General features: G+C 43.2%; 1 protein-coding gene across 2 annotated transcripts in view; it reads left to right on the top strand.

The window, feature by feature from the left end:
* LOC132396873 (endophilin-A1-like) overlaps positions 1-18,871 on the top strand; it is a 157,434-nt gene extending 138,563 nt beyond the window's left edge. The window contains exons 6-9 of one of the 2 annotated variants that reach the window (XM_059974891.1): positions 4,082-4,240; positions 7,717-7,820; positions 17,348-17,469; positions 18,112-18,871. In XM_059974891.1, coding sequence (XP_059830874.1) covers positions 4,082-4,240; positions 7,717-7,820; positions 17,348-17,469; positions 18,112-18,311 — 585 coding nt within the window. In that variant the 3' untranslated portion in view covers positions 18,312-18,871. Of the gene's footprint in view, positions 1-4,081; positions 4,241-7,716; positions 7,821-8,462; positions 8,578-17,347; positions 17,470-18,111 lie in introns of those variants that run through there. The other variant, XM_059974892.1, reaches the window with a different exon arrangement.
* The last annotated feature ends 731 nt before the right edge of the window (positions 18,872-19,602 follow it).

Below are 19,602 nucleotides of genomic sequence, written 5' to 3'. Positions count from 1 at the left end.
GTGGAATTTTTGTGGTTGGTGTTTCAGAAAGCTTTTGACAAGGTGCCCCTGGAGACTGCTGAGCAAGATAAGAGCCCATGATATTACAGGGAAGTTGTTAACATAGACAGAGCATTGGCTGATTGGAAAAAGGCAAAGAGTGGGAATAATGGGAGACTTCTCTGCTCAGCTGCTAGTGACAAGTGGTATTCCGCAGGGGTTGGTGTTGGGACCAACTTCTTTTTATATTACGTACACAATGCTGGAAGAACTCAGAAGGTCAGGTTTCTCACGGATGCTGCCTGACCTGCTGAGTTCTTCCAGCGTTGTGTACGTATTCTTTGATCCACAGCATCTGCAGTTGTATTTTTGTGTTCTTTTTATATTGTATGCCAATGATTTGGATGATAGAATTGATGGCTTTGTGACCAGGTTTGTGGACCATGCGAAGATAGGTGGAGGGTCAAGTAGTTTTAAGGAAGCAAAGGGGCTGCAGAAGAGCTTAGACTGATTTGGAGAATGGGCAAAGAAGTGGCAGATGGAACACAGTTTCGTGAAGTACATGACCATGCACTTCAGTGGAAGGAGTAAAAGCATAGACTGTTTTCTAAAAAGGGAGAAACTTCAAAAGTTCAAGCTGAAAGGGACTTGGGAGTCCTTGTGCAGGATTTCCTGAAAGTTAACTTGCAGCTTGAGTCAGTGGTGAGGAAGGCAAATGCAATGTTGGCATTCATTTTGAGAGAACTAGAATATAAAAACAAGGATGTAATGCTGAGGTTTTGTAAGGCACTTGTGAAGCCTCACTTGGAATATTGTGAGCAGTTCTGAGCCCCTTATCTAAGAGAGGGTATGCTGACATTGGAGAGGGTTTAAAGAAGGTTCACAAAAATGATTCCAGGAATGAAAGGGTAAATGTATGAGAAGCATTTAATGGCTCTGACTTGGTAATCATTGGAACTTAGAAGAACGTGAGGGAATCTCATTGAAACCTATTGTATGTTGATAGGCTTAGATAGAGTGGATGTGGAGAGGATGTTTCCTATAGTGAGGAAGTCTTGGACCATAGTGCACATCCTCAGAATAGAGGGACGTCCATTTGGAACCGAGCTGAGGAGGAATTTCTTTACCCAGAGAGTAGTGAATCTATGGAATTCATTGCCAGAATGGCTCAGATGGCAAGGTAGTTGCATTATCGTAGGTGGAGGTTGATAGATATATCAGGCCATGAGAGATTACTGGTAGAAAGCTGGAGAACGGGGTTGAGGGGAGAAATTGATCAGTCATGGTAAAATGGCAAAGCAAATTCAATAGGCTGAATGGCCTCATTCTGCACTTTCGCCTTATGGTCTATGACTACTTTTATAAATTCCTTGACAATAGCGTTCCTCTAATGAGTCCTCGAACACGGCCCAGTCCACCATCTCGAAGCAATCCTGTAGCCGGTCCTCTGCCTCCTGTGAGCACCACTTTGTTGCCCTTATATCTGGAGCCGTATTCTTTAGGCTCTGCCTGCACTGCAAGCACATAAAAAGAGGGCAGCCAAATGACCAGATTTCCTGAAATGCAGTCTAGGCATGGAACAGAAGGTATTCCTAATCGTAGATAGCAGCGGTTGAGTGTGTTGGGACCCCTAGTGCTCCAGCTGATATGTTGATAATTGTGCAGAGATTTGTGCAAACAAGCCTGATTGAAGTCCCTGACAATGATTTGAAAGGCATCAAAGTAGGGTGTATTTTTGTTTGATGATGGCAGCATTCAGTACATCGCCCGCTTAGTGTCTGCTTTTGGTGGTCAGGATTACTGAGGAGAACTGTCGGCACATATTTATTAGATGTTTCAGGTCGGGGGAGCAAGAGTGCGACAAGACTGCTCTGCCCGAGTACCACGAAGAGTTTATCGTGAAGCACGGACCTCGGCCTTTTGCCTTCTCCAAAACAGCAGTCCAGTCTATTTGGTGTATCAATAAGCCCTTGGATCTGACCAACGTAGGCAGCATGTCTGGAGTGAGCCATGTCTCTGTAAAACACAGAACATGGCAATTCCTCATTTGCTAACAAGAGACAGAGTAGAGGAAGTGTCATTCCCTAGCAGTTTAGTCTGGTTTGGAGTCCTCTCCTCCTCCTCTTCCTCTTTCAGCTGTGGCAACATACCTTCATCCGCTTGAAGGTACTGTATCTGCCACTTGATAATTAATTCCACAGTCCTTCAGAAGAGTGAAATCCCTGGCTCATTAAGACAGTTCAAAAGTACGTTACTTAAAGGGAAATTGCAGACTGCAGTTTGTAGTGAGTAGTTCAGAAGTACAGTATATTTATAAGTTTTGTAAGTTGCCTGCAAAATGTCACCGTATGTCGTCAGCGCCACTTGCCTCAGGATGTCTAAGACTTAATAATAGATGTTTAAAATTTGTGTAAGAGCAGATATTTTGTGAGTTGAGGAATATTTTAGGATTAAAGAACCTGTACAAGTTCTACAATAAAGTTTGTTTTCCTTCCCCGTTTCGCAACTTGCACTTCATGTACCAGCAACTGGGGAGATGGTATGGGAATCGCAGTGTGCCAGTTCCCAGTGTCCCAGGGCTGGGTCATGGAGAGGGGTTGGTACCTCAGGAAGGAAGGGTAATTGTACATGGGATTCCAGTATGGGGCTTCTTAGGTATTGCATGTTTGTCTCGAGAATCAGAATCAGGTTTAATATCACCGGCGTAAGTCGCAAAATGGCAGCTTGCAGGAATAGGTGGACGGATTTCGCCTGGAGTGTTACATGTGGAATGCATGAGTGATACATATATTATGTTTGATGCCCAGGTACTCCTTGTGCCAAAAACTACCCTGTCAAGTTTCCATAGCAACACAGAACAGTCTGGAAATGGTCAGTGTTCTCATGAACTCCGTGCTGAGTTGCTTGCTATCGATTACAACTGAAACAAATTGCTGTACGTGAGCTAATGGAATCCTGAAATCTGTTGCAAGATAGGAGATCCTTGAAATTTTCAGCAGATCAGGTAGCATATGTAGAGAGGAAAGCAGTGAACATTTTGACAGCGTGTTTTATCAGTATTGTTCTATCAGTACCTCATCTTTACATGTTATTCTTTGGCACGTGAAGTGAGTGAAGTCATTATTTTACACAGTGCAGAAGCAGATCTATTCCATAGGGCAAAAGGGAAAGGCAGGTGGTGGTGTTTTAATAGAAGAAAAGTCATTCAGTTGAAATGGTTGCTCCTAACTTGCTTTGCAGACACTGCTTAGCCACTGAATGTTTGCAGCATTTTCGATGTTTATTTCAGATTTCTACCATCTGCACTTTTATTGAGTTCTGTGATTTGGGTGAGTGTAAAGGGTTGTTGGTGGGGTGCCAATCAAGTGGGCTGTTTGATCTGAATGTTTGGCAAAAGTTCTTGAGCAATGTTGGAGTTACGTTCAGTCAGCTAAGTGGTCGGTGTCCATAATGCTGCTGACCTGCCTTGCAGCGAGTGAAAAGGTCCCTGGTATGTAAGTCAAAGAAAAGCAAAATTCTTTATTCAATTTTTTTTGAAAATACTACCCATTTACATTACCTCCCAGCAGATTTTGTATTTTTGCAAAATATGAATGACTGAGTGGAAATTAAATGTCATTAAAATAGATACAGTGTGGCTGGAATTGGAATAACCAATTTTTCTAGAAATTCTAGTTCATGTCTCTGATTTGATCTGTTAAATGTTTATTTCTCTATAGCTGCTCCGCTAACGTTTAGAGTGAGTTCTATGTAAATGATATTGGTGTACAAGCTACCAGTGCTGTGAGCAGCTTCACCACTCTGAACTGGCAACAGTTCTATCTGCAAAGATATTTCTGTACAATGAGATATGAAAGGATCAGAGACAAGTCAGGAAAGGTTATCTACGTTGGCTTCTTTTACTCTCTGGTCAGTCAGTTTATTTCATACCTCAAATGCTAACTTATGGAGACCAGAAAGAGAATGGTATTCTTTTATGGTCTAGTGAGTAACTCGTAACCTGTTAGAGATAGATAGATCAGTCCTGGTTGAAATACTATTTGATTTTCAGTGTTGCGACCCTCACTTTCAGTTTCACAGGAATATATTTACTCATTTACAGCATCATCTGAAAAAAATGGAGGGACGCCGACTGGATTTTGACTACAAGAAGAAAAGACAAGGGAAGATCCCAGATGATGAGATTCGACAAGCACTGGAGAAATTTGACGAATCAAAAGAAATTGCAGAATCGAGCATGTTTAACCTACTGGAAAGTGATGTAAGGATTTGCCTTAGGACCAATGCTGATTAAAGGAATGTTTGTGCACTGACTCTGGGTTTATGTCTCTGTACACTCCTACTCCTCTACTAAACCTGAAAGCTTAGTGTGCCTGGTTTTGTTCACAGCCGAGTTATCATTCCCGGTTGGTGATAATTGGCCCCAGCTTTTATTTTAATTCAGTATTTCTTCTCCACCAGCAAAGGGATCAGTGAAAATGCACTTCAGTATATTCGGCTCCCAAAAGAACAAAACAAATCCCGACCTGATCTTGCTGTTAAAGACAACGAAGTGCAATTGAAAATTTCTATTCCCTGTGCGGTATCTCACCAGGTTGGGCTTCCTGATCTTCGAGCAGAGAGGTATTGGTGCCTGATGAATGCAGAGACAGTGAATGGGTTTTAGCTATTCCTTCTGCGATATACCTTCCTATTCCCAGCACTGCCTGCAAGGACTTCGTACGTTCTCCCTGTGACCACTTGGGTTTCTTCTAGGTGCTCTGGTTTCCTCCCACAGTCCAAATGCATATGGGTTTGTAGGTTAATTGATAGTTGTAAATTGTCCCGTGTTTAAGCTAGAATTAAACTGGGGGTATTGTTGGGCAGCAGGTCTCAAAGGGCCAGAGGGACCTATTCTGCACTCTAGCTTAATAAATCAATCATCTGTGCCCAGCTATGGAGTGTGATAGCTGTGCACTATCCACTGATTAACATGTCACCACACCACATCAGTTGCTGAGCCAATGACTCCAACAAAGGGGCAGTGCTGGACCCACATCTAGCCCAATTGTAATGTAAGTGGAATGGGTTAGGAATGGAAAAAAATTAGTGGCTGATTAATTCCAAACTATATTCCCAAACACAACTGATGCCCCATCTTCTTTTCCAATTTTGTCTCGGTATCAGCTGACAACGTTCCACCAGCGGAGAATTTCCTCCCCGCCAACACCCAAATTCAGGCTGGGGAGGACTCTGGAAGAATTCCTCACTTTACTGGAATTTCTACTGCTCTTGCTGGCTCCTGCCAGAAAAACTTTGCGAACTTATTGTCCCATTTAATCCTGAGCTAAATATTAAACCCCTTAACACATCCAGTGCTCTGGTCACCCCTGCCCCTGCAACACGGTTACAAACTTCCTGGATTCCTGTCCATGCTGGTTTACTGATCTGACTTCAGTACCAGCATCCAGATGACTCCAACACAATCTACCAAGTATCTGAAACCGCCAAAAACACCCTGTCTCTTCATTGGGCTTCCTGCTAAACACAAGATAAGGGGACATTTAAAAGAGCATAATATTGGGATGTCCTTGCTTTAACAAATGGCTGTCATCATTTCCTTCGTGTAGAAACCATTAAAGCCTGATCTGCACAATTAAGCAGGCAGCTGGAGCATCACAGCTGATTAAAAGGAGGATGTTGTGGAGGGATTATCCGCTGAGCCATGGGAAGTGAGCATCTTCATTCAGAGCACTCTTCATGGCAGGCACAGGAAACACGTGGTGCAGGGGGCATGATGTGAAGTACAGTGCCTGAATTTCCAGGTGGAACACTTGTGTCCCAACGTGCCTCGCTGCAAAGTGGGGTCCCAGCCGCCACAAATGGCAACAGTGAAGTGTCAGGGCCGCAGGATGGCAGGCAGTGGCAATATTAACGCATTAACATTGAAGTCTGTGAAAACGATGTTTCAGTTAGGGCACTTTAAGTAAGAAACATGGCCTTCATTCGATGTAATGCCCCTCCCGAGTTTTATTAAAACTGAGTATTTTGAGTTGAGCCCTTTTGATGTTAGTTCTGTTGGTAAGGATTATTAAGCACTTGGTGAGGTCATCACAGCATGAAGTACAATGGAGAAATGATACGCAGATTTGATCAAATTTTGACAGGGAAGTGCCTGGTACAGGTTCCTATAGTTGGGACTCCTCTCAGAAATATCCCAAAGAGGTGAAATTCATTTATCATGCCCAAGTTGGACGTAGAAATGAGTGCAGGAGCTTCTTTTTCTAATCAGGCATGGCAATCTCCATCAACTTTGCCCTCCTGCACTGGTCCCTGAAAGAGACGACACACGTTTTTTTTTTGATATTTGCCCAACTCTCCTTTCCTCTGTCTGTGCGTATACCGTATCTGCCGCCGTTGTCCCCTGTTCTCTCACCTTCTTTCTGCATTGCCTTGATGGCCGCATGCACTCCAGTCTGCTCTGATTCCTCCCTTGCTGCTCCCCTCCTGCTCCTCTCATGTGTCCTCCCCACCCTTGCTGCACTCTCCTTGGCGATCTCCACCAACCCCCACTTTGAGATCTTCATCTGAGTATGGGCAGTATGTGCATTAAAAATTCAGTAATGTGAACAGCTCTTGGGTTAAATTATTTGCAAAACAGAAAGCATGAATGGAAAGTGTATGCATTTCTTCATTGTCTGTAAACTGATGATGTATCACGACCTGAAATGTCGATGATTCATTTGAGTTCCTCCCCCATATTTGTGTGTTTTGTTTGAGATTTCCAGCATCTGCAGCATCTCCTGTGTCCCATAAACAGAATCTTGCTATTGACCTGATAATTGTGGGATTTTTTGGGATTGGTTGAGAGATAAAGTCTTGCTCAGAACACTAAAGAGAATTCTGCTCATCTTTCAAGTCATGATTGTGGCATCTTTCCTGGAAGAATACCCTTTGTTGCTGTGGCTAGGATTTTTTAGGAATTGTACAGAATATGAGGTAGATTGGAGAGATTCATCCGTGGAGAGAATGTTGAGAAGTATCAGCACATTAAAATACTTCAGAGAAGCAAAAATGGAAACAGGCATAGGTTTGAAGAGATGGTTTTGAGATCTGATATCAAAGGTTGTGAAAGAGAGAACAGTGCATGACATCAGGTAAGCCATTTATAATTCAGCTCACTCTGGGTCATAAAAGGATATTTGGTGGCCTGCATTCTAGTGAGCTTGTGTCAGAAATCTCAGAGGTTTATCTGGTGTACATCTCTTTTTTTTGTAGTGTCAGGGAAAGTCCTTAACTGCTCAGAACTTAAACCTCCAGCTCTGGTGTTCAGGCCATTGTGCTACATTCTGTTGTCTTCTCCAGGGGCTTCTGATCACTCCCGTTTCCCAAAGGTATGTGGATAGATAGGCAAATTTGCAATTGTAAGTCATCCTAGAGTAGATTATTGACCAAACTATCAAAGTTGATGGGCATGTATGAGAAAAGAGTAAGTTGCATGTGTGTGGGGCAATAAGGAGATGGGGAATGGACCATTATTCTCCTTGCCTGATGGACTGAACAGCCTCTTCTTCTGTTGTTATTGAATACAAAGAAAGAACGAAGTTTTTGACCCGATAGAACTCGTTTTCCCTCCATAAAGAATATTTGCACCTTTTTTTGTGCTTTTTAGTTTAATCTTCAGCAACTGTGGTTTGATTTTCATTTACCAGATATCTAATAGAGCAACATCTTTTTTTCCATTGTGAATATTTTTAGATTGAGCAAGTGAACCAGCTTACAGCATTGGTACAAGCACAGCTTGAATATCACAGACAGGCGGCACAGATTTACCAGGACCTCGCTGTGCAGCTGGATCAGCGGTAAGCATGGTGTTATCGCAAACATTGTCTGCGTCGGAGAGTAAGGAGAATGAATCAGTCCTTCTGCCTCCTGCCATTAACAAGTGGACACATTAAGAAATTAATTTGTTTCATGTGGGTTTTTTGATAATGTATTGCGACCACAGTGAAGCTGGTAGAGCAATTTCTGTTAAATTGTATTTATTGTTTTTCTGTAAATCTTGCTAAATACCAAAGGATTTCAAATGTATTTCAAGTTCACTGTCAAGTGCATGTAAACACGGGGTATAAGTGTCATGAAAATTAGATTTTTGCAGTACCAACATCGTACATTACAGCCACCATAAGCATAAACTTAAATGAACATAAATTATACATAATTTACATGACGAAATAAACAAAATGACAGCAATGCAAATAGTGAGTGGGAGAGAGAGAGAGAGAGATAGTGAGATAGTTTTAGGGTTTTCGAGTCATGTGAAACAGGCCCTTTTACTCACCATGTCCAGGCTGACTATCAAGGACCCAACTATAATTTTGCCATTTGACACTCATTGCCAGCTGTGCTGCCAAGTAGGATGCACAGAAGCAGAATATTTTACATCAGAGTGAGGGAGAATCAAAAGAGCAATTCTTACTTCCTCCGTCCATCTCTCCCTGCAGCAAACCTCGCATTAACCGATCAGAGTGCCTCTTGCTTCACGCCAGCTCGTTGACGGTTTCAGCAACAAAACCGGAGCATTGATTCCAGTAAAAAGAGAAATGACTTTAAGAGTGGGTCAGTGAAACCTGATGAATAGCTTCATATTAATTTTATAAAATGCATCCAACTCTAAATAATTTGCATTTGTTAAATCTTTACAAGGCACTCTTCAGCTTGGTAAACTGATTTACGATTATCACTGTATGAGGTACAGTGAAAAGCTTTATCTTGCTTGCCATCTTTACAGATCCTTTGGTTCATACAGGAGAATGAAGTGGTGATAGATAGCTACGGGAGCTAGTAACCCTTAAGTTTCAATAGATACATTTACTGTCAGAGAAATGTATACAATATACATCCTGAAATTCTTTTTCTTCGCAAATATCCATGAAAACGAGGAGTGGCCCAAAGAATGAATGACAGTTAAATGTTAGAACCCCAAAGCCCCCCAGCTCCCCCACCACACATAAGCAGCAGCAAAGCAACGACCCCCCACCAGAAAAAAACATCAGCGCTTTCCCCCCAGCACTCAAGTGTGCAGCAAAGCATCAATAAAGATACAGACTTGCAGTACCCCAGAGACTACTTGTTCACCCAGTAATCAACATACCACAGGCGCTCTCTCTCTCTCTCTCTCTCTCTCTCTCTCTCTCTCTCTCTCTCTCTCTCTCTCTCTCTCTCTCTCTCTCTCTCTCTCTCTCTCTCTCTCTCTCTCTCTCTCTCTCTCTCTCTCTCTCCTCTCTCTCTCTCTCTCTCTCCCCCTCTCCCTCTCCCTCTCCCTCTCCCTCCTCTCCCTCTCCCTCTCCCTCTCCCCCTCTTCCTCTCCCTCTCCCTCCCTCTCTCTCCCTCTCTCTCCCTCTCTCTCCCTCTCTCTCCCTCTCTCTCCCTCTCTCTCCCTCTCTCCCTCTCTCTCCCTCTCTCCCCCTCTCTCCCCCTCTCCCTCCCTCTCCCTCTCCCTCTCTCTCTCTCCCCATAATAAAGGGAAAAGAGGTGTCCGCGTTTCACAGCAGGAGGGGAGACATAACAAAGCAACTCACTGATTTATGCTGTTAAATTGGTGAGTTGCAGGAGGCAGATAGTTAGGTGCCTGTCAGGAGAAGGAAAGGTACTATGCAGAGTACCCTGTGGCCATTCCCCTCAATAATAAATATACAGCTTTGGATAGTGTTGGTGGGGGCAACCTACCAGGGGAAGAGGGGGAAGCTGCAGTGACCAGGTCTCTGGCACTGAGTTGAGCTCTGTGGCTCAGAAGGGATATTGGGGGAGGGGAGAAGAGGAGCACAGTGATAGGGGAATCGATAGATAGAAGAACAGATAGGAGTTCCTGTAGATGCGAAAGAGGCACCTGGGTGATATGTGGCCTTCCAGCTGCCAGGGTCACGGGTGTCTCAGATTGGATCCACAGTATTCTAAAGGGGGAGAATGAACAGCAAGAAATTATGACACATTGGTAATAACAACACAGGTAGAGAATGGGGATGAAGTCCTGAAGAGAGAATATAGAGAGCTAGGGAGGAAGCTGAAAAGAAGGGCCTCCAGGCTATTAATCTCTGGATTGCTGCCCGTGCCACGCACCCAGAAAGAGTAAGAATAGAATACTTTGACAGGTGAATGTATGGCTGAGGAATTGATGCAGGGGACAGGGTTTCAGATTTGTGTATCATTGGGATCTCTTCTGGGGAAGGTATGACCTTTAAAAAAAGGACGGATTGTCCCTGAACTCAAGGGGGCCAATATCCTTGCAGGCAGGTTTGATGGAGCTGCTGAGTGAGGATTTAAACTAGCTTGGCAAGGGGGTAGAACCCGAGTGTCAGGTCAGAGGATGGAGCAGTTGGCGTACAGGTAGAAGGAGCAATTAGAGAGACTGGTGATTGATAGGACAAAATTGTAGTCAGTGGGATGGGTTGAAGTGTGTCTATTTTAATGCAAAAAGTAATCAGGAACAAGGGTGATGACCTTAGAGCATGGGTCAGAACCTAGAACTATGATGTTGTTGCTATTACTCTAACAGTGGTAGGAATGGCTGCTGAATATTGTGGGGTTTAGATGTTTCAAAGTGGACAGAGAGGAAGGTAAAAGAGGTGGGGGAATGGCATTGCTATTTAGGGAGAGAATCAGTGCTGCATAAAGGGAGGACATTTGGAGGGATTACCTACTGAGTCGGTGTGGGTGGCAGTCAGAAACAGAGAGGGAGCAATCAGTCTAATGCAGCTCCTCTATGGACCCTGCCCCCAATAGCAACAGAGACACCAGGAGGTAGATTTTGAAAAGGTGGAAAAATAACAGGCTTGCTGTCATGGGTGACTTCAGCTTCGCAATCCCTTAGTGTGAAAGGTCTTGATGGGGTGAAATCTGTTTGCAGTGTTCTTTACCATAGGCGTAGACAGGGATAGGAGCAGATAGTATGAGAATTTAACTGAGGAATGATGCTGTTGGGCAGGCAGCTGGGAGCATCAGTTGAGAATGATGTACTCAGGAAAAAGCACAAAGGAAATATGACTTTGTTTAGGGAGCACTTGCATTGGAGTTCTGGATAGGTTTGACTTTGAGGCAGGGGAGGATGGAACGATGAAGGAACAGTGGTTGACAAGAGATGTGCAACATCTTGTCAAATGGAAGAAAGGAGCTTACTTAAGGTTTAAGAAGCAAAGATCAGATAAGGATCTAGAGTGTGACAAGGTAGTCAGGAAGGAGCTGAAGAATGGACTTAGGAGAGCTAGAAGGGAGTATGAGAAGGCCTTGGTGAGTAGGATGAAGGAAAACCCAAAAGCATTTGATACACATGTGAAGAACAGGAGGATGACTAGACTGATCAGGGATAGAAAAGGAAACGTGCCTGGAGTCAGAGGAGGTAAAGGAGATCCTTACTTTGCTGTATTCACCAGTGATAGGAACTTTGATAATGGTGAGGACAGTGTAAAACAGGGGAATATGCTACAGCATGTCAATTTTAAGAAAAAGGGAATACTGGAACTTCTGAAAAGTATTAGGATAGTTAAGTCCCTAGGGCTGGACAGAATATACCCCATGTTACTGCAGGAAGCTAGGAAAGAGATTGTTTTGCCTTTGATGATGATCTTTGCATCCTCACTGGCCACAGAAGTAGGAGGAGATGATTGGAGGGTGCCAAAAATTATTCCTTTGTTCAAGAAGGAAGTAGGTGTGATAGAGCACTGACTCTTACTTCAGTGCTGGGCAAATTACTGGAGAAGATTCTTAGAGTCAGAATTCATGAGCTTTTGGGGGTACCATGCCCTGAATAGGAATACTCAGCATGGCCTTTTGAGGGGCAGGTCATGCTTAATGAGCCTGATTGAATTCTTTGAAGATGTGATGAGTATATTGAGGGAGATAGAACAGTAGATGTGGTGTATGTGGGTTTTTGTGAGGCATTTGATAGGTTCCATGGTAGGTTCATTGAGAAATACAGGGGGCACGGATCCAGGGTAACAAATCTGTGGGTACAGAATAGTCTTGCCCATGGTAGGCAAAGGATGGTTGTAGATGGAGTGTATTCTGCCTGGAGGGCGGTGACCAGTGGTGTTCCACAGGGTTGTGTTCTGGGACTCCTGTTCTTTGTGATTTTTATAAATGACTAGGATGAGGAACTATAAGCTTGCAAGTGACACAATGGTCGGTGGAGTATAGCCTAGTGTAGAAGGCTGTACTAGGTTACAATAAGACATTGAGATGATGCAGGGCTGGGCTCAGATGTGGTAGATGGAGTTCAATCTGGAAAAGGTGTTAAGTGATGCACTTCATAAGGTTGAACTTGAAAGCCTAAAACAGTGCTAATGGCGTGGTGTAGAGGAACAGCGGGATCTTAGCGTCCTCATCCATAGATCCCTCGAAGATGACATGCGTTAATGGGGCTTAAGAAAGTGTCTGGTGCATTGGCCTTCATTAGTAGGGGGACTGAGTTCAATAGCTGTAAGGTGATGATGCGGCTCTATAAAACTCTTATAGATAGACCACACTTGGAACATTGTCCTCAGTTCTGGTAGCCTCATTGTAGGGAAAAGGTGGAAACTTTTGAGAGGTTGCAGAGGAGACTTACCAGGATGCTGCCTGGATTGGAGAGCATGTGAGCTAGGGATTTTCTCTTTGGACTGACGGAGGATGAGAGGTGACTTGATAGAGATGTATAAGATGATAAGAGGTATAGATCGAGTGGATAGGCAGAGACTTTTTTTTCCCCCAGGACAAAAATGACTAAAACCAAGGTGGCATAACTTTAAGGTGATTGCAGGAAAGTATAGGGGGGATGTCAGAGGTAGGTTCTTTACAGAGTGGTGAGTGTATGAGCACCCTACCAGGGGTGGTAGTGGAGACAGGTACATTAAAGACATTTAAGAAACTCTAAAATAGGCCATTGGACGATAGAAATTGGAGCACTATATAGGAGGGAAGGGTTAGATTGATCTTAGGTTAAGTTAAGAGGTCGGCACAATATTGTGGGCCAAAGGGCCTATACGGTGCTGCAGTGTGCCATGCTCTATCTGAAGACGAATCCCTCAATATAGTCCAGCCTACCAATTCAAAACAGTCCTCTAAGTGCTCCTCTGCCTCCCTTGACGTTCATGGTCTTCACAGTGGTGCTGAGGTCCCCAGTCTCTGCCTGTATGCCAGAAGTAGTACAGCTAGGTGTTCAGACTTGCCAAAGTGCAGGCTTGGGATGGGTTGGTTAACGTTCCTGATGGTGGTCAAAATGTGTTGGCACCTCTGGCTCCACAGATGACATGCTGGTGCTAGTTGGGCAAAGACTTCTTCAAGATGGTAGTATATTAGACAGGTGGATAGTAGGGAGTGGGAGCCTCGGGGCACTGTGTTTCAGTTTCACCTGCAACCTAGCCCAACAGCCTTGCTTTCTTAAAAGGAAACTGTGCTCGCTACCTGGCTGGTCTACAGTCCGGACGCTGAAAATTTTGAGGATTGATAGATTTTTAAAATGCTTTGAAGCAATGTTGCTTGCTAAGTTCCCTATGACAGTGATTGTAGATTTCAGCTGCACACAAAAAGTCGTCACTCTCCAGTGCCATCTTGAAGACATCCAGATAAGATGCTTTCTATTAGACTGGCCAATATGCTTTTAAAGGGGATTGGCAAAATTCCTTTACCTCTTGCAGAGACACTGGTAAACTTTCTTAGCTATGATGTCTACATGGTTGGACTAGGGCAGGCTATTGGTGATGTTCATTCTTAGGAATTTGAAGCCTGTCATTCTCAGGACCATTAATGTAAGCAGAAGAGTACACACCACACCCCTTCCTGAAGTCAGACCAGCTCTTTTGTTTTGCTAACATTGAGGGAAAGGTTGTTGTCATGATGTCATACCATTAGGCTGTCTCCTTCTTGCACTCTGACTAGTCATTACTTGAGATTCAGCTCACTATGGTAAATTTCGGCAAATTTGTAGGTTGAGTTGAGCAGGCCACACGGTTCATAATTGGGGCACCAATGTTGAGAACAATCAGGCAGCAGGTGTTGCGCTTGTCCTTACTGATTGCTATGTTGGTCAGGAAGTTAAGGATCCAATTGCAGTGAGAGTTGTTGACTCCCAGGCCTCGGTTTGGAGATAAGTTTTCTTGGAGTTATAATATGCAAAGCCGAGCTTTAATCAATAAACAACAGTAATGTCATTGTCTGCACTGGCCATGTGCTCCAGAGGTAATTGTAGAGCCAAGGTTTTGGTTATGTTATGTGTTAAATACTGAATGAATGTCAACACAGTTCAAAATGACAATTTAACTCTTTCTGAGCTCTCAGCATGTAGAGTGTCTGTACAAAGTAAACACTGCAGGTTTGTTAATCTCTAAAGTTTGGTAAAAGCAGCTGGGTTCTTTCTTAGTCTCAGGTACCGTTAACATAAGGATGTCTGTTAACGACTAAGTGTCTGTTGGTCATTTTGAAAGTTAGGTTGATTAATTTTTTATTAGTGTTTGTCAAATTGGCTTGATGGATTCTTGTTTGGATTTGGGCATATTAACTTATATGAAATATTAATGTTCTTTTGTAACTAAAGGAATATTAAGTCCAAAACATCAGTGGACTGATAGATAAGGAGTGTCTAATTGATTTATGAGGGTTTGCTGAACACTCTGTTCATGAACATTGTATTGCTTGAATGGAAGAAACCAGACTGAGTTAATGGTATGAGAACAAAAGATCAAAGTTTGTCAGTCTCTGTGCGTCTCTGTATGCTTATGGGACTCATATGTATTGGGGAACCATTCCCTGGGTTCATTGTCTATGCCTAGACCAGAAATTGCTAAGACCCAGGGGTGGTTTTATGAGTAAGTCAGAAATGGTGTTCCCCCAACAACAGCAAAAATCAAGTGGTGACTAAGAATCCTGAGCCCTTCATGACTTGCTACTTAGTATTTTGTGTGGTTTATGTTTTCTGTTTTATGATAATAAATTAGGCTTAAGTTACTTTTGTTGTGTTTGTACGCTTACTACCCCATCTCCAGGACACTCGAATAGTGAGGATCGGATCAGCTCAGCCCATGACAGGGAGTAGGTGACTTGCAGTTGTCTGGGAGGCTGGAATTAACGCACGCCATGACCAGCTTCTTGAAGCACTGCATGAAGTTGGATTTTAGAGCCACCGGGCAGTCTAAGGCACATTACCTTGTTTACTTCGATATTTGGAAATAGCAGTCTTCCTAAAGCAGGTTGGAAACACAGACTGAAGTACAAAGAAGTTAAATATGTCTGTGTGTACTCCTGTCAGCGGATCAACTCAGGATGTAAGGATACAACCAGGCACACCATCCAGTCCAAGTGCTTTCCACAAGTTTACTTTCCGGAAGACTGGATCTTACGTCCACAGTTGTGAATTTGGGTTGAGGTGCATCGAAGGCTGTTGGGGTGGATGGTGATATTCTGAGCCCTGTCTGGTCAAATGTGCACAAAATGTGTTAAGCTCATCAGGAACGGTTGCACTGTTGTCGTTGCCGTTGTTTGTCTTTCTTTGTTCTGTAGCCTTTTATTTCTCTCCACTGTCTGCAATTGAGCCTGGATGGGCTTAGCAACGTACTCAATTATTTTTAAAAGACTACATTTTAGTTTTTTATGGATGATCTTATTTCCCAGAGGGAATGTCTTCCTGATTTCAGCAACAAAAACCAAACAGGGATTCAATTCAAAGATGAACAGAAAGTTGCGCGTTAGTGAAGTAAGAGAATCATAATTAATGAGCAATTTGCATGAAGTGTTTTGATTTTATCCAGAGGGCTATTGCAGTGGTCCCCAACCACCGGGCCACGGACTGCAAAGCATCTGCGAGGAAACTATATGATTTTGCAATACGAAACGATATGAGTCAGCTGTACCTTTCCTGTCACGCCCACTGTTGAACTTGAATGCACGCGAGGTCATTGCCCACGCGAGGTTATTACCCACACGTCATCCATGTCAGCGCGGGAAGAAGATCAACTCCTCGAGCTTGCAAATGGCAGTGGGCTGCAAAGTATGTTTGACATAACATCTCTGTCAGCATTCTGGATCAAAGTCAAGACTGAATATCCTGAAATAGCCATGAAAGCACTGAAAACGTTGCTTCCATTTCCAAAATCATATGTCTGCAAAGCGGGGTTTTCTGCAATGAATACAATGAAAACTAAATTGTAGAATAGACTAGGCATAAGGACCCCTTCGAGTATCGCTGTCTCTCATCACCCTTCGATGGGACCAAGGTCTTGTTGCAGGGAGACAAGCCCAGGGCTCCCACGGATTCAGCGATATTGGCGTGTTGCAATGATTTTATATGTTCACATGAGGAAAATATGCGCTGTGCATTTAATATCCAAACGTTACTTAAAATGTTATGATGCTATTGACTTATAAGTGAGTTATAATTGACTTATCACTATGTTCATGTGAAGAAAATATGCGCTGTGTGTTTAATATTAAATTTGCTAGATAAACCCTTTTAGAAATGAAATTGAGTGTATTAGCAACTTATAAGTGACTTATAGTTGACTTATCAGCTATATTCCGGTCGTGATTAACACTCCCCCCCCCCCCCCACCGCAGCTGGTCCGCAAAAATATTGTCAATAATAAAACCGGTCCGCGGTGCAAAAAAGGTTGGGACCCCTGGTCTATTGCACTGCAGACCAGCCATTGAAACAGGGTCTCTCATGAACTCCCATGATGGGCAACCTATACTCATGTTCCCTGTTGCAGGATATTGGTGGTTACACTTACCTTCTACTGCCACATGACTGGTAGCTGGCAGCTCCAGCAATTGATGAGCAGGTGGCAGATCCACTTGTATCTCCTGTCCCTCTCTCGGCCTTCTAACAGTTCACATCATCAACAGCATTTGCTTTGTGTCTGAGTGTCTCCCATTGAGATGGTGAGCTTTGAGAGATGGCTGAGAAAATTAGCTGTACGTAAGCAAATTTAAATAATGATTAATTCAAAGTGCGGCAATGTCTATAATCCAATTAAAAATGTGGCTACTAATTAAAAAAAACAAGTAGGCAAAAAGAACATGTCCTATTAGCATTTTAATGTAGTTTTGGAACCATTTTGATGAAAGGAAATGTTGACTATGGTTGACATAAAGCTGAAACATTGGATAGGTCACCTGAGGATGTAGTCGAAGTGACCTGCACTCAGTGGGGTGGAGCAAAGGTCTGGTGTACAGCCATCCAAAGCCTAGGGGTTCTGTTCATCCATGCCACAGCACACAGGTGCAGACGTACAGAACACACTCGTTCACACTGTATGCGATGGCCAGCTGCTCTTGTCGGCTTGGTTTAACCCGATGCCTTTGCACCATGGACTGAAGAATCATTAGTTAGGGTTACTTTTGACATTATCTCATCTTTTTGTAGAATGAGGGAGGCAACGGCACGCCCTCGAAGGGAATACAAACCGAAGCCTCGCTTGACGTATGATTTTCCAGAAGATGCCCAGCCAAATGGTGGAGTGACTCACAGTGGTCAGAAAATGACAGGTAACTTCTACCAGTGGATGCACTGAATACATTTATGTCTGTTCCCTTTAAACAGTCTTGAACAGGCAATTGTTGGAAATAGACCCATCACTCTCATTTTTACTCAAAATATATAGCACTGACTCCAGTCAAAGTTCACCCAAAGCATAGTGAGAAGATCAGTTTGCTTTGCTCCTGATCTGAGTCCCGCTGACTGAAGTCCGTTGCAATTCCCATCTAAACGAAGCATGCTGACATTTCCTGCCATAAGACAGTGTCTGGGCATCTCTTGATCTCAGGCCAGGAGTGGACCAGAAGAAACAAGAATTCTGAGTTAAATAGAGAGTCACAACACAAATCAGTAATCTTTTCATATTTAGTATTTCTCAGATCTGCTGTTTATTTTTCCATTATTAGATGTTTGAAGGCCTGAGTTGAAGAAAGATGTTTTAACCCACTATCAGAGAGCTGTGAGAGGTGGAGTACCTGTGGTCCATTATGCCTTCACCTATTATCCTAACATGCTGCACAGCTTCACATTTTCTGATGATGCTTGTGACCTCAGTAAATAATTTGCAATTAACTTTTCTCCAAGTTCCAGCGTATCTTTGTGTTACTGATCAGTAAATAGTTATTATAACAGTTCTGGCTTTCTAAACACAGGTACGCCATTAGACCAGCCGTGTTGCAGGGCTGTGTATGACTTTGAACCTGAGAATGAAGGCGAACTGGGCTTCAAAGAAGGCGATGTCATCACTCTCACTAATCAAATCGATGACAACTGGTATGAAGGGATGCTCCACGGACAGTCGGGATTTTTTCCTATCAACTATGTTCAAGTATTAGTCCCTTTACCTCATTAGGATGATTATTGTAATTACCTGCCATTATGTTTGTGCCACTTATTAAACTGATAGAGGTGCTGCAGTTTGTGGGATTGTCTGATTCAGTGACACTGGTTATCAATGAGCTGCCTTGGTGTAAAGTCTTTGGTTTCCATGTATCATAATCCTAATTGTTGCACTCAGTTGCATCTGTAGTGAGTATAGGCACAAGGTTGTTGCCCCATACCATTTTGGACATGTTTAGTCTATTGTGCCCTCAGTGAGGACTACAGCACAACCATCATGCTTAATAAAACACAATCACGTTGTGGATGTAACCAGAGAGCGCTTCACCATTCCTGTCCATTGTGTCCACATGTGAATCCTGCTGCATCTTGCTTACCTTATTTTTGTAACAGTAGTAAAGCTGTACAGTTTGGTTCCTGAGAATATATTTATCTAAACTAAAACAAGAAAGTATATATGTGCTAAATGAATTGTTTTATTCTATTTGTGCTAAATCTGAGAATACAGTGATTTAAAATTTGGTTGCTTAATGTGTGAAATCCCAGCTATTAAAATGGTCAGTAAACTCTGAATTATCTCTGGATTATTTTTTCAAGGGACCATTCTCTCATATTTCATAATTGACATTCAAGTTCTGCAGGTAATGGATATATGATATAAGCATTACAGTACTCTGACTCAGCAGATTACTTGCTTCCTGTTCACCATGCATGCCACTCCTCACCATTCCATAACCCCCCAATGATCGAAGTCCCAGTAGCTTTATTTCGTTGAGCGGGTTCCTGACTTTGTCAAGTGCTAAGTATATCAGAACCAGCAGAGAGACTGTACTGTTGTAGGTGCAGTGTTAAGGAGCACTGCATCTGTCAGAGGGACCTTGTTGAGGATTACTGCACTCGTGGAGGGGTAGGATTGAGGGATGACTGAACAGTGCAAGAGGGAGACAACGCTGTGTAGTAAGATGGAAAAAACTGAGAGCTCACTGCTGTCAGAGGGGTGTTACTGAGGAAATGTTGCATTGTAACAGGAGTGGCACCATGGCAGAAGCAGCACTGGGGGATTGTTGCTCCATTAAAGAACCAGTATGTGGCTGCATTGTGAGAGAACACCACACAAAGCGGCAGCCCGTCTGGCAGAGAAAGACAGAGGGAATTGCATTCATAGAATCATTTAGACACACTGTACAGTAATGGCAGATAAAATTTAATGCTGACAAGTAATAGGTGTTGCACTTTGGGAGGACACACAAGGGTAGGAGTTACGGTGAATGGTAGGGCACTGATGCGTATGGTACAATAGAGGG

Source organism: Hypanus sabinus, chromosome 7 (genome assembly GCF_030144855.1).
Source record: "Hypanus sabinus isolate sHypSab1 chromosome 7, sHypSab1.hap1, whole genome shotgun sequence".
NCBI lineage: Eukaryota > Metazoa > Chordata > Chondrichthyes > Myliobatiformes > Dasyatidae > Hypanus > Hypanus sabinus.
Note: the sequence above shows the minus strand (reverse complement) of the source record. Positions and strands in the feature narration are given on the sequence as shown.